We start from the raw sequence: 15,286 nt of genomic DNA, 5'->3' as shown, positions 1-15,286 counted from the left end.
GACATCAAAACCTTGGTCATTTTGGTGATTGTATGGATTTTGATTTTGGTAACCTTGGTTTTGATTGTAAAAGGGTCTTTGATTTTGGTTTCTCATGGGTGGTGGAGTGTATGTTGTTTGAGGGTTTTGAACATTTTGGCTTTTGTATGAGAGATTTGGATGGAATTTGGTGTTTTCATTGTAAAAGTTGGAATAAGGGGTACCACTCTTGTATGCTTGGAAAGCATTCACTTGTTCATTTGTTCCCCTACATTCACCTTGGTCATGTCCCAAAGTTCCACAATTCTCACATATCCCACTTGGGATTGATGAGGATGCCGTCATGGCATTAACATGATGCTTCGATGATTTTGAGTTTTCCTAAAGTCTAGCCATAGCTTGTTCAAACTTCAAGTTGATTGTGTCAATGTGAGCACTAAGTTGAGCACCCAATTGAGTAACGGAGTCTACTTCATGCTTTCCTCCTCTAGTAGCCTTGCGAGGTCTACTATATTGTGAGTTATGGACCGCCATTTCCTCAATCTTGTTCCATGTTTGATTGTCATCAACTTCGGTGAACATTCCATTTGATCCCATATTGAGAATGTTCCTAGAATCTTCATATAAGCCATTCCAAAATTGTTGCACCAAAAACCATTCGCTAAGTCCATGGTGAGGACATGAGCGACAAATTCCCTTGAACCTCTCCCAAGCTTCATACAAAGACTCTTCATCCCTTTGCTTAAAACCCGTAATTTGAGCTCTTAGCATGTTAGTCTTTTCCGGTGGGTAGAATTTTTTGTAGAAAGCTAGAGCCAACTTCTTCCAAGAATCTATTCCAAGGGTGGCCTTATCAAGGCCCTTCAACCATTGCTTCGCGGTGCCGATTAAGGAAAAAGGAAATAAGACCCATCTAATTTGGTCTTGAGTCACGCCCGTTTGAGAGATAGCATCACAATAGTCGCAAAAGGTTTCCATATGAGAATGAGGGTCCTCACTAGGCATCCCCCCGAATTGGCTCCTCTCAACTAATTGGATGAAGGCGGACTTGGCAATAAAATTTCCGGTTAGATGTTGCGGTGTAGGAGTACCATTTGGTAGATTCTCCTCGGTGGGTACGGAGTGTGACGAGAATTTTGGCATTGTAGGTGGATTTTGTGGGGTATTTTGTAATGGGTTTTCTTCTCCTTCTATTGCGAAAGGATTGACAAACTCACTAGTGGGTTGAACAACTTCACTAATACCTCTTAAATTCCTCCTAACAACTCTCCTATTGTTCGTCAAGGTTCTTTCGATTTCACGGTCAAAAGGTAACAAATCACCTTGTAACCTTCTAGACATGCAAAATATCAAACAACTCGAAAATGATTAGAACAAACCTTGAGGAGTTTTACTTCCTCAAGGCGAAGAAAGACACAACTAATGACAATAAAAAGAAATCTAAATCAAACAAACACCGTCCCCGGCAACGGCGCCATTTTTGATGCGATCCCGCTAAGTGTTCACAAATTAAGATGTGGTCGTTGGTCACGGTCGAATCAAAACACAATTTATAGCTCCACAAACAACTCTACAATTAGTAAAGAGGCAAGTAAAGGTCGGATCCCAAGGGAAGGGAGTTGAAATGAGATTTCTATTGTAACTAGTGGTGTCTAAGGGGTGTCACAAATTGGGTTGATGTAGAAGGTTACTAAACTAAAATAGCAATGAAAATAAACAAGAAAGATGAATTAAAGGGGTGTAAACAATTGATTAAAGGCACTAGGGTGTCATGGGATCATAGAGGAATCATGGGATATGATCATACAAATATGTTCTCAAATTATAAGCAAGTAATTATTGTTGTGATGGATTGAGTTGGGTTATATCTTACAATCCTAGGAAAGTTTGGGTCCCGGAGCCGAATCGATTAGATTGTACAACACCTACAAGTCGACTTAATCTTCCCTACTCAACAACATGCATGGTCTAATGAGACTCGAGTTGGGTTATATCTTACAAGTCTCATTGAAAAGATAGGAGATGATAGTAAATGCAAGGATTCATAGGCTTAGCATTTCATCAAATATAACATATGTGCATGAGTTGAGATCAAAACAAGCAAGCAAATAAAACATGAAAGCATATTAATTTAAGCATGAATCATTCCCCATGTTGGTTTCCCCTAATCACCCATTAACCCTAGCTAAGAGACTACTCACTCATTATCATGTTGATCATGCTAGCAAGGTTGTCAATTATACCAACAATATGAAACATGATGAATAAATGAAAGTAATTAACAATAATTAAAAAAGGGATTAAGAGATTATACCTACTAATGATTCCAATAACAAAGCAAGAATAATAGAAGTACTTGAATGCTTGATTGAGAGGTTGTCAATCTCTCAACAATAACCTAAATAATCTTCAATTACCCAAAATAAAGGATGAACAAAAGAGAGATTAAAGAACTAAAACTTGGATTAAAACTTGATTAATACTTGATTACAATATTAAAGAGAGATTTGATTGATATTAACTACACTAATTATTGATAAGAAGAACATGCTCCTCTAATTAGACTAATGGGGTATTTATAGTGGAAATTAGGGAGGATGCATTAGGGTTAACTAAGGGCTAAACTAGTAATTACACTTTTTAAGTTGAGCAAGGAGGAGCCGGTATTTTCTGAGAGAAGGGCTTCTTTCTTCGTAGCTTGGAGAAGACAATCCGTGCTGTGATAGAATCCGGACGGAATAGGGTCGGGACGGGCGGATTATGGCGTTGGAATCCGAGCGGATTGAGGGGAATCCGGGCGGATTGTAGAGGGGGAATCCGAGCGGATTGTGGCAAAGCCGCTCGGATTGTCTTCTTTGCCGCTTGGACGGACGGATTGGTGACAATCCGCTCGGATTGTCAGTCAGCAACAAATCTTCTTCTTTTCTTCCCTTTTCTTCATAAATTCCTTGGGGATTTCCTTAAGGACTCAAGGATCCTTTCTCAACATTGCTCTTCTACTATGATATGTACAAAGGCCTTCTAATCTTGTCTCTCCTTGATGCTTGGTCATTGAATTCGATCAATTTAGTCTCGTTTTGCCATGAAAATGCAAGATTCTTACTCCTTTCCTACCAAGGGATCAAAATCTCAAAGAATATGCAAAACAAAGAACTAAAGATAAGAAATGACCCAAATAAGCACTAAAAAGCATGGGAAAAAGGCTAATTCGGGGGCTAAGTATGCGCCAATTATGGTCACATCAAGTAGTATATTGCACTAAATGTGCAATTATAAAAAATGAGCAATAAATAATCAAAAATGAATTGCATTAGCATTAAATCCCATGATTTTTGGGGGAGTTGGGAGCGAGACATTTCCAAAGTGAACAAGTAAATAAGCATACGTTTTTGACTTGATTAATTACTTAGCATTAAATAACTAATTGTGGTGTAGCAATTTAATTTTCCTCACATTAAATTTTTTCTTTGGTGTAGCAAATGCTACACTATGCTTGGCCGTGGGTCCGCTCCTAGGTGCAGTTGCAAGAGGACGGATGAGTGTCTGCTTTCCAAAACCCATTGTGTATGGCACCTCAGCAGGATCTCGCCTACATTGGTCCTGCATTGGCCTGATTGGGGCATTTGCAATTTCATATACCCCGTTGCACATGAGCGCTTCTATGTGAGCTGCAACCTGATCCCCAAATAGAACCCCCCACATTTTCTGACCCTGTACAGAGGGCTCTCAAACTCAGAAAGCTAACTGCAGTTAAAAAAAACACGGCAGTTTTTTGAAATACGGCAAGTAGTGTTCATAGTAGTCGCCTACAAAACGCAAAGATCGATGGCTATTATTTGGGTTCCTGTAAACACAGCAACATAAACGTAATGACATCTGCATGAAGGTACCCACCAAACGTTAAGTAAGATGGCCTTAAAGGTTCTACATAACCATCCAACAAACCTATATAGACGAATTAAGTACACAAATAACAAATTGATAACTGATAAGTAATAACACACAGTGGCATTCATATAAATTTGGCATGCAAGATATACACAATATAATGGACACGTTATTTGCCTTATCATCTTGCAGCACCACCGTCTGATAGAGGACATCCCTTGCAGATTTTTGGGCTTTCCCTTTCTGCAGAACCTTAACCTTGACCCTGTAATTTTTGCTTTTGTTGTTCAGTTCATCCAAATATACCCTGCCTTCAGTCATGATAGACGGTGCACTACATAGAAAGCAACACCGTGAGAATGTAAGCAAGTGTTCGGGTAAACTAAATGCATAATTTTTGGGTGTTTTGCAGTACAGTACTGTTAGTTTAATAATCTGATTGCAAATTGCAATACAACAACAATGCTTGAGTACCAGCCATATGAACGTGCAATTTTAACTTAAATTTTTATAGTTTCCAATTTCACGTAAAATACACGAACAATATAGTATGGACACTGTAAATGTAATGAATGTGTGGGAAGGAGAACTGACCTTTACTTGCGATAAGTTTAGATTTCAACTACGATAGGGTTATATTTGGATTTTCCCTATGGTATATTGTTCGACGACCCGTTTACCTGTATCTCACTGCTGTTGGTCTAAAGGAGAACCTTGTTAAGCAGTTTGACAATTGTATACTGGCAGCTATTAAACAGAGCAATAAGGGTAACCTGATTTGACCTTTAACACCATTAGAACTTAGAAGCACTTTAATTTAAACAAGGTTAAATGTTTGTACATAAATAGCATGAACGCCATTGATGCAGGACTCTCTATAGGATAACCATAAAATATTAGAAAGCTAATCATTGAAAAGTCGCCACTATAATCATGCATTTTATTACAAAAGCTGAAAGTGTAAACAGAAAAAATAGTAATACACATAGTAGCAAGCAAAAGCAATCTAAAGGAAGTTATACCCCTTCACAGTTGGTATTTAGAATTGTTTCCTGTCGAAGGAAGATCGTAATATCACAGACGATTTTTCCAGTTAGTCTTGTTTTGAAAGCTTTACTTTACTTGTTTTTATGAGGGTCAGTATTGAGGAGTGGTGTGGTTTATACTTTTAGTATATTGTTTTACTGATAGAGGGGCACATTGTTGTACTATGCTACAGTCATTAGCCTTGTGCCTATGACCTATGGAGTGTTGGAGTGTATTAAGGAAAGGATTTTGTGAGGGTAGTTGTATATATGTGGTATGTAGAGCTATTGTACTTTTTAAATCAATTGTTTATTGTGGTAAGTTTGGTTCATTGGGTGGAATTGTCAATTAGTAGTAATATGAGTGTACCGTAAACAGGTATTTACGTATAAAATTGTATATAGACCAAGTAGTTTATTATTTTTCATATATGACTAACAATTAACAAGGCATATCTTACTAAAGATTATTGATTTTTTTTATATATTTATTTTTTCTCTTTTTTTTTGTGTTTTTTTTTTTGCCTTGTTTTAATATATATATATATATATATATATATGTATATGTATATATATATATATATATGTATATATATGTATACGTATATATATGTATACGTATATATATGTATACGTACATATATGTATACATACATATATGTATACATACATATATATATATATACATACATATATATATATATACGTATATATATGTATACATACATATATGTATACATACATATATATATATACATATATATATATACATATATACATATATATATATATATACATATATATATATATATGTATACGTACATATATGTATACATACATATATATATATACATATATATATATACATATATACATATATATATATATATATATATATATATATATACATATATATATATATATATGTATATATGGAATTTAACATCTATTTAGCGGATGTCCTAGTTGTCCAATTTTAAGCACATAGAATATTTAGTAGAGCACAGTGATTTTTAGTTGTTGCTTAGGCATACATATTTCCAAAAGCTAATTCATCGTCCATTGGACTATAGATTATAGCAGCTGGCAACTGAACAACTGAGCTAGGATTTCATCACAAAATAACGCTGTTCCAATCAAAGCTGAGGTAACGCATTTTTTCAGATGACAGCGCCACGCATAGTAAGGCATAGATAATGTACAGGAAGTGTGTAGTTCCAGGTGCACAAAGTCAGTGTTGCTTGTTTATTAAAAGCCTATTGTAAAATACAAGTAAAAACCGTTAATATTTGCTGTGATTGAATTCTGAACAATAATCCGTCAAGAGATTTATCTCCCAGGTAGGAAGTCAGCAGCAGTGGTTTACCTTTAAGTGGTAGTAGGTGATATAATTCCGGCAAGGATAGTTAGCTGAAGTAGCTGGGCGGAGTTTGATCTGTGGTATCAACACGATGTCTCCCCTATTTTGCCCAGTTATGATGACACATTCAATTGTGTTTGGTAAAAACCTCTTGCATATCAGTCGTGTGCCATTGCATAAGCCAAATGATGGCTGGAGGTTCCGGATCAGAATAACAGGTCAATTTTCTTTAGGTCTAAGTTTGTGAGGACTCATTCCCCCAGGATTCAATTTGTTGATGAACTCAGCAGGATAGACTGCACAGGTGTCATCTAACATTGAATCGTGACTTGTGTACGTTACAGATTGCCTAGGGAACTGGTCAATTAGAGCGTCATTAATGGCATCAACATCATCGTTTAAGGGTGTTAAAATAGCTCGATCTGTAAATAGGTTAGAGTCAAATGTACCAAGTTCTAATTCTGGAAATGCAAGTGCCGCTAAATCAGCAATTGGATTTGGATTTGTCCGGTCCAGAACTCTGACAAGACCATCTGATAGTTCAATGCTCTCAAATTCTTTTGTCTGCAACTCGCCATTGCCAAGTGCAAGTAAAAACTTTGCAAATTTAGGATCATCTTTAGCACGGAGGTTTTTAGTCAGGCTAAACTTAATAAGCTTTGGCCAGAGGTGTGAGCTGAACAAACTCACTTCTACTACTTCGTGCTGTGACTTTCGGGGTAGAATGGAAAGTGTTTTCTGGAAGTCACATCCGAATACAACTACCTTTCCCCCAAAAATCTGGTTTGGGTCACATAAGTCTCGAAGAAGATGGTCTAGGGACTCAATATTCTGGCGGTTTGACATTGAAGCCTCGTCCCAAATTATCTAGCTTACTGCACGGATCAATGCAGCTAGGCTGCTTTGTTTGGGGACATCACATGCAAGAGATATGTCCCATTCCAAGGGTATTTCGAACTGCGAATGTGTTGTTCACCCGTCGGGTATGTTAGCTGCAGCTATTCCTGAAGATGTGGTAGGCAATACAATTTCCCCCATCATGCACACCTCAGTGTACAACGCTTTGTATAGAAAAGTTTTACCTGTGCCCCCCGGTCCATCTATAATGAATGCCCTGGTTTCGAGGTCTGTTTGTGTTCCATAATTGTGGTAAATGCTTCTTTCTGAGCTTGATTTAACAGTGACTTACACAATCTGCAATCTTCAGGTATTGCTGCATATAGGGCATCAACTACTATATCTCTAGTGCGCCGAACGTCATCATCAGTACAGGTATCTAGATGGTCCAACCCAAACTCTGCCATTGTCTTTCCCATAGCTTCCAAATACCTCTCGACTGCACGAGCTGTCAGCTGACTAACTTTCAGTGGGTCGTCAGGAAATTGAAATCGGAAATCATCTGACAACGATTCATAGTGTGTACTCCATAACAAAGATGGGTGCTTTGGTTGGGCGAAAATTAGCAATGTTGAGAAAAGGCGACGAAGTGCAATAGGCATCTGAATTGCGCATGCCTCTGCCATACATAATTCGACGACATCCTCTTCTTCAAGCAATCTGTGTCGCAAGGCTGCCTCTTGGAACGTTGCACATACGTAACCGTCCACCGTTTTCAAATACTCAAATGAGGTCGGACCTCGGATGTGTAGTAACAAAAGCCTTAGGAAAAACTTTTCACCTTCGGCTGGTGCTACAAAAACCAGTCTGCCAATTGCAATAACTTTGTTCCTCCTTTTTCCCATGTTCTAGACCCAGTATCCCAACGGTAGTGTTCTGTGAATTCCCCGTACAACAGTTTGGGACATCCTTCGGTTGCACTTGTCCTGAAAAACTCCGTTAGGGGTGTGCGGCTTCTTTTTTCATCAGCAATGACATCAGCCAAGTTATCTGTTGGCCTTAGTCGTATTGTCTGCATGTTTGGAGGTGCACCTGCAGGGGCATTACCGGTGGTTGTGTCTCAAATAGATCAAAACCAAATATTCGCCAAGCTGCTTCGCATGGAGATAACCACCGTCCTGTTTGGTATTGAAAAATGTCAACAACTGCTTGAGGTTCTTCACCTTCAGCTAAACTGAAGGATACCCTGTCGTGGCCTTTGTATATATACTTATATAAATATTTCATTGCGTGCATTGTTGAACAGACTTCAACCTTCAGGTGGCAGTCGAACAATGCCAATAAGTATGGGTTATAAGGGATAACCCACCTATTGTCCATATTGTGCTTCCGTACAACAACCGTCTCTCTTGTGTTGCGCCTCCTATAGTCCAGATATCCAGAAACATTAATTATAGTATCGGACGTGTAGGGCTTTGGGTAATTAAATTTGCAGTGCCTGAGTGTGTTGGGATGTTTCATATAAGAACATGTAGGATTAAGATTGCCACAAGGACCGTGCATAATGTGCTTAAGCACAGACTTACGAAGGGATGGGTTTGCCATAGACGGTATTTCAGCAGAAACAAATTTGTCAAAATCTGCTGGGCATTTCAGCCTATACCCATCTTTTAAAATGATAAGGAAGTGGACTTGAGGGAGACCCCTTTTTTGGAATTCAACTACATATACGTACACAGCCACTTCCTGAAAGATTTGCTTTTCTACAATTTGTTTCTTCAGCGCTAGAAGCTTAGCACGGAAGACTCTAGCTACTAAGTCTGGTCTATTCTGAGCCTCCTCTCCTGGGGCTAGTTGATCTTTTATCTCAGGCCAGTTAGCATTGCATGTCTTGGTGATAAACAGGTGTTGTTTCCCAAACCTATGAACAAGAGCCTTTGAGTTCAGATATCTCTTTTTTATGTCCCCGGGTCCTCCCAAGAAAGACGGTGGCAAAATTACCCGCTTGCCAATGTTTGCTGCACGGTGCTCACCTGCCCCAATAGTATCAAGAATTCCTTGGTATAACTCAACCCTTATCGTTTCTTGATTGTTCCGAAAATAATCAAGGCGGGTGTTTTCGATCTTAACGTACATGTCAACCACGTACTGCTGAAAACATCGTCCTGTCCTAAGCAGCATATTACCGGGTCGGCTTTGCAATTTGTAACAATAATACCGGCGGTATGAAACGATTTTGGACTTTGGGCCATATATTTGCACGACACCTGTTGTTGACATGCATAAACAATTAGCTAATGCAGATACCACTCTTATTACTACTAACTGAAAAACTATTAACACGTAAGTAAGTTATACTGGTAAGGTTACATACGGTTTGATTCATCTTCTAACAGGCACTCGACAGTCTGGCTAAGTTCAGAAGGTACCCTGTTATAAGCATTGGTCCCTTTCTGGGCTGCTTGTGGGTTTAACTTTTGAAGCCCTTGCACCCACCCACACTCTCCGTACGGGAAAAGTAATGGGTACTGCAAAGGATCATAGCACCCATAGTAATGCATTATTCGATGGGACTGGTTATCCTTCGCAGTCACAGTTATGTGGGGGGTGTTAGATTCGCTAGAAGACGAGTTATCTGTCCAAATAATAGCAACCTCATCAGACGTGGGTGCATTATACACCCGTTGGTCTAGGACAGTATTCCTGTGAATTCTTATCTGGCTATTATCATTAATGGGTAGTTCTCTAAGGGATCGAAAGAAACGTGCATAGGGATTGTTATGTGTAATTTGTATAAGGGTGTTAACGATAACCCCTATGACTTCTGGGAAGCATCCAATGCGATTCAATGCTTCATATTGGCCATCGTAGAAATACAGCTGCAAATACTTGGGTTTACGATTATCGGGAAGCAATTTAGGTACGTTATGATAGATTTGGCCTTGAAGTTAAAAGACATAAATACCTTTCTGAGTGGATGCTATATAATCTCCACCAAATGAGCTAAATGCAAAGAGGTTGTTGTATATTCTTGCGTATGTCCGGAAATGAACTGCAGAAATGAACTGCATCCTCGTCAGGAGAAGTATATAGCCGCACTAAGGCAGGAGGGAATGCATTTGTAAGCAAGTTGATTGCTCCATCAGCACAGCAGAATAATGGGGATTCCTATAAAATCTTTAGGGCGTTGCATTTAGTACAAACTCGACCCTGTGGAAGTCTCAACTGGTCTGTAGGTAATGGCTGTGCAATGTGGACTACAGGTAACCCTATGCAAATAGTGGCTCCAAAGGAGTTAGTTTTAGACTTACTTATAACGATACAACGATTACATAAACAGCAGAATGGAAATGTTATTCGCCTATTTGTCGACCGACTTGGGTCCTCTTTTGCCTCTTGGGCCGCGGTCGTAGAGGCGTTTCAGGTACATTGCTGCATTTGACAGTCCATAGAGTAAGAAATTTTACTTTTTAGTTCCACCCATAAAGGATTGTACACTTCAAACTATACCTTGTTCCTTAATGGTCGACATTTATAAATGTCGCTCTAGACCGTTTCGCACGCATAATTGGTGTAAGGGGTGGGACAGCCATGGTACAGTCTGCCTGTGTGCCACGGCTTTGTGACGAGCTACATCCTTGGGTCTGTAAGAGCATAAGTTAGAAAATATAAGCTTGCGAAGTTAAGTGTTACGTGGGGGTTGGCGCAAATCACATTTTCAAACAACACCATAAAACAGAGGAACTTCGTTGGTAAACTTATTAAGATTGGGAGATAATACGAACCACGGTACACTGATTACACCAAGTTCCAAATGCAAAAATGTGGTAATTGTAACGACGGATTACATGTCTGCTAAATATCACATGGCAAATGGTCGAAACTATGCTGGTCTGTGACAGCCTGTTTTGTCAAACCATATACCCTAAAAATAAGGCATATTTTATGTTAAACTAACAACGGCATTAAAGTATTTAAGGCTCTACTACTTTGAAACAGGGTATTTTCCTTTTCACCTCGAAATTAACATCAACAATTTAAAGCACAACACGTAATATATCAGAATTCGTGCTAAATATGCAGTTGAGAATCACAATCTTGATTCATTCGGTTGTCCACTTCATATTCTATCTGTGTTAATTCAACAATTAGATGTTGGTGTATCTCCTATTTGTATTATGTAGTCATAAGTCTACTTATAGACATTTTGTTTTAGTAGGAGTAGGGGCTTTGATTAAACGGCTGGTAACCAGTTTCAGACTGTAAATGTAAGCTGAAAGGATATACCAGACAGTTCCGTAGCCTTGCTGAATGCATCATTTTTTTGATAGGAAATTAAAACATAAAATTACAAATAAGAAGTAGTAGGGACCATAAACGTTCATCCCAAATACAGTACAAGCATACGGGAACATAAGTACAACTTATATACATAAACACTGTCGTAGTGTCAAAAGGTTTCAAGATAATCCTATTTAGCAGGATTCCGAAATTTTAGGGTTTGTGCGGTTTTTAGCCTACACATAAAACATTTGGTGCCAAAACGGAACTTCAACCACACTTTTATCTTTATTAGCGCGATTCCTAGTAAAGCATGTACCTACGCCTTTTTGAAACGGTCAAACATTTCCTCCACATATTTTGAATTTCTAAAATAGCGGGGGGGGGGCTTAGCTCATGCAGGGAGCACATGTGCCTTATGTGTGCAAGTTGCACACAACTTTAGTTTTTTAGGTGGAGGTGGAGGGCCCTTGTTGTGACGAGGGATCTGAAAGTCAGCAGCACGTCGGGTTGTGGCCCCTTCCTCAAGAAACAAGCATGATTGTTACAAATCCTCTTCTACGCCTGTGAGCCGTGCTTTTGTAGCAAGATATGTTTCTCGCTCTAGGGCATGATGTATTCAATTGCCTTCTTCGCTACGTCGAATTTTGCGCACTCAGGAAAGTTGAAGCAGTCACTCACTATGTCCTTCTTTCCAGTTACCATTCCTGGAACGGACACAGTTATAAATGCAGTATACCTTTCCTTCCCATGACTAAGAGTATGCAGTGTCGTGCAGTGAATTGGGAATTTATGGGTTAGAAGCCCCAATAGGGAAACATAATCAAGAGTAACAATCTTGGGGGTTCCTGATCTAGCCTCCGGGGGCTCTTCATTTAGTGGGGTGTTTCTATGACCTTTAATAAGCTCTTATAACTCTAGCCTTTTCAATCTGTACAGCCCACACATCCTTTGCATCAGTTCTCTCTTTGTGCGGGTAAAATCCTTAACCGTAACATTGTACTTGGTCATGATATCATGAACAGCCTACATAGCTGCATGCTCACATGATTCTTCTGGGGTTAACGCTGGACCACCAGAGTATATTAAGGCTACTGGCGCACCTTCTGGGCGGAGTGAAAGGTAGACGATATTACTGGTCCCATTAACATACCGATACTCAGGACTTGAGAAACTTAGACATTCGGCTATTTGCTCAATCAAGGGTTGGAAAGGTATTACTACTTATGTAGGTGCAGTACCTAAACCCTGTAATTTGAGTATACTTTTTGTTAATAAGGCTTGTTGCCAATGTTGTTAAAACAGCAGTCGTACTATCTAATGGGAGAAGGAATGTGCAGGCTGTTCTTTGAAGTAACTTACCCAAAGCATGCGATGAGTGGATCTAAGGTTATTGCCAGCGTGTTACCGTTCATGGGGTTCAAGTTAAACCAGCAGGTCCAAATTTAAGAGTTTAGATTTAGGTTTTACGCATATGTTTTTAGGACATTTTCTCTATATGCGAGTTATTTTACAATACAACACATCACTTAGTTTCTACACATTTCAGTGCATATGACACATTATCAAACGCAGGCAATTACTATGTTACTAAACTAAAGTTATAGTTACTTTAAAATTATAGTAGTATACTAATGTAATTTAAACACCATGAACCTATTATTAAAATCTTAAAATGAATATATTCTAAATGTGTCTAATCGTGTTGTCTATCTTTTCTACTTAAATTTATCCTCATAAACTATAAATTCAGAATTTGATTAATCAGTTGAACTCTCACACACATACATATAAAATTAGAGTACATAACGGATCATTTCACGTATGCCAACAAAACTGCAAATTCTTTCAAACTAAATTTCAATGTTCAAAGTTACCTACATCAAGGCACATTATTCCTTGTTTGCCTAGGTCATTTCATATAGTTTATTTCATTTAGCTTGCACTATGAATAGCAAGACACAGACAGTAACATGCGCATAATGCTATCGCCAAACAGTAAGGATGCACATTATTACAGAAACAGGCAGGGAAAATGAACATCATAACATAACCAAAATGGTCTATAGGGGCGCAAAAAACACCATTTAAAGTTAAATTATAGAGTGCATTTGCTACTAAGGAATACGTACAAACGTTAGAAATCTAGATGTAATCACATGTGCAGAATTTACCTTTGTTAAGCCTGAGGAAGACGGTGGTCTATCTTCTTATGCATTATCCATGGTACTCTCTGTTGGGTCAAATTGACTCATAGTTTTCCCTTAGTGTTTAGTCACTAAGGTTCTAGTACTTTAACAAGTATACACACATGTATATATATATATATATATATATATATATATATATATAAAACACAAAAACACATTGGTTGTTTCTAAGTAAATATTATAAATATACTACTGAAGCAAGTACAATTGCGACTCTCAAGTTAATCGGTTTATAACAATGACTTTTCACGAACAAGCAATGTTCAATAGATACTTTTAGATCAGTTCAGTTTGGGTCTAGGCTAAATGTGTGGTTAGTGGTAACAAAGTATCCACTTAATCTTGAGTTACTATCTGTTTACTTCCCTTTTGTGTGTGTATGTGTGTGCGTTTTTTAAATTTCTTTCCCTTTTGTGTGTGTATGTGTGTGCGTTTTTTAAATTTCTTTTTTTTTTTGTTTTTTTATTTTTAGTTTGGGGTTGTTGTTTACCTTTTTAGACCTTAACATATGGAGCTCGAGCTTTTAATCGTTATGCGTTACTAACAAGCGTTTCATAAAGGGAGCACCCGAATTGAAACAGTAACGCTGGCTTTGTTGCAATTGAGAGATCCGATTCATTTTATGGCAACGACATTTACCTTTTTGTATGCCTCTTTTTATTTTTTTTGTTTTTATTTGTGTGTTTATCCTATCCTTTTTTTTTGTAATGAAATGTGGCATTATGAGCGTTATGTTAAATCACTTTATTTAGCATTCATAGCAATTACAAGCATCCCATTCGTGTTAATGTATGTAATTATATATACAAGCTAGGCAAATCGTGTTAGTGCATTTTCGTCCTCATTTCATATAAGTATTAGTTACAGTAAAGTGTCTATGGAGTGGTTTATTTTTGGCTCCATAAAAAAACAGTATATATATTAGGCATATTTTCCGGCCTATTTCAGATTACCGCTGGTGCATTTATATCCGTCATAATATAAACATATAGTTGTATCTCGTATGGAAAGAGTTAGTTAGAATATAAGCCAATTGTAGTAACTGGCTGTTAGTTGGCAAATATTTGTTAGCATGGAGTCAACCTGTTGTACAATTTCTACCCGTATTTCATGGTAATCTTAATCACTTCTTGCAGGCCACAAATTGCTTTGCACATTTCTGGGATTTGTGTTTACCATGTGCACTGTTTAGTGGTATAATGATAGGTAATGGCGATTGTATCTCTTTGTGTATGATGACCTCATATTGTTGTGTGGGGTTGTTGTAAGACTATTCTTTGCTTGGTTGACTTGCTTACACAAGCAGGCTGATGCCGGACAACCCTGCTTCTGTGGGACGGTGCAAGTTGCAAAACTCCCGATGGAAATGTACGGAGTATTAGTTATCGTAAATTTGTTGCTTCGACCGGAAAATTACCTAAGCATACTGCAAAACCTATCCTTGTTACGACACGCTATCTCCGGAACGGAAAAAAAAAAAAAAAAAAAAAAAAAAAAAAAAAAAAACTCTTTCATAACTGGCCTAGATATAAGGTGTGAGCGAAGTTGGCTAGTCGTGTTGAAGGAAAAATAAATATAGTAAAATTTCATTTAAAAAATAGTTTAGTTTCTTGAACCTTTCAAAAGTTAATTTTCCAAGATAACAATTACACACACACACACACACACACACACAAACACACATATATATATATATACATATATGT

At 38.0% G+C, this 15,286-nt stretch overlaps 2 protein-coding genes and 1 non-coding gene across 3 annotated transcripts in view; 1 reads left to right on the top strand and 2 right to left on the bottom strand.

Annotated features, from left to right (window-relative positions):
• Positions 1–643: 643 nt before the first annotated feature.
• On the top strand, positions 644–750 carry LOC141634720 (small nucleolar RNA R71). The gene has a single exon (XR_012539445.1). It is a non-coding gene; the product is annotated as a small nucleolar RNA R71 (small nucleolar RNA).
• Positions 751–6,471: 5,721 nt separating this feature from the next.
• On the bottom strand, positions 6,472–7,098 carry LOC141630319 (uncharacterized). Its single transcript, XM_074443156.1, has one exon. The coding sequence runs from the start codon at positions 7,096–7,098 to the stop codon at positions 6,472–6,474; it is 627 nt and encodes a 208-aa protein (XP_074299257.1).
• A 1,050-nt stretch (positions 7,099–8,148) lies between these two features.
• Positions 8,149–15,286, bottom strand: part of LOC141630318 (uncharacterized) — a 41,849-nt gene continuing 34,711 nt past the window's right edge. The window contains exons 2-3 of the mRNA XM_074443155.1: positions 9,464–10,030; positions 8,149–9,356 (exon numbers count right to left, since the gene is read on the bottom strand). Coding sequence (XP_074299256.1) covers positions 8,149–9,356; positions 9,464–10,030 — 1,775 coding nt within the window. The remainder of the gene's footprint in view (positions 9,357–9,463; positions 10,031–15,286) is intronic.

This window comes from Silene latifolia, chromosome Y (assembly GCF_048544455.1).
Source record: "Silene latifolia isolate original U9 population chromosome Y, ASM4854445v1, whole genome shotgun sequence".
NCBI lineage: Eukaryota > Viridiplantae > Streptophyta > Magnoliopsida > Caryophyllales > Caryophyllaceae > Silene > Silene latifolia.
This window is presented reverse-complemented; position numbering and strand designations above follow the sequence as displayed.

Excerpts from the sequence above, each read along its gene's own strand:
- LOC141630319 (XM_074443156.1), bottom strand. The coding sequence starts at position 7,098 with ATGTCAAACCGCCAGAATATTGAGTCCCTAGACCATCTTCTTCGAGAC.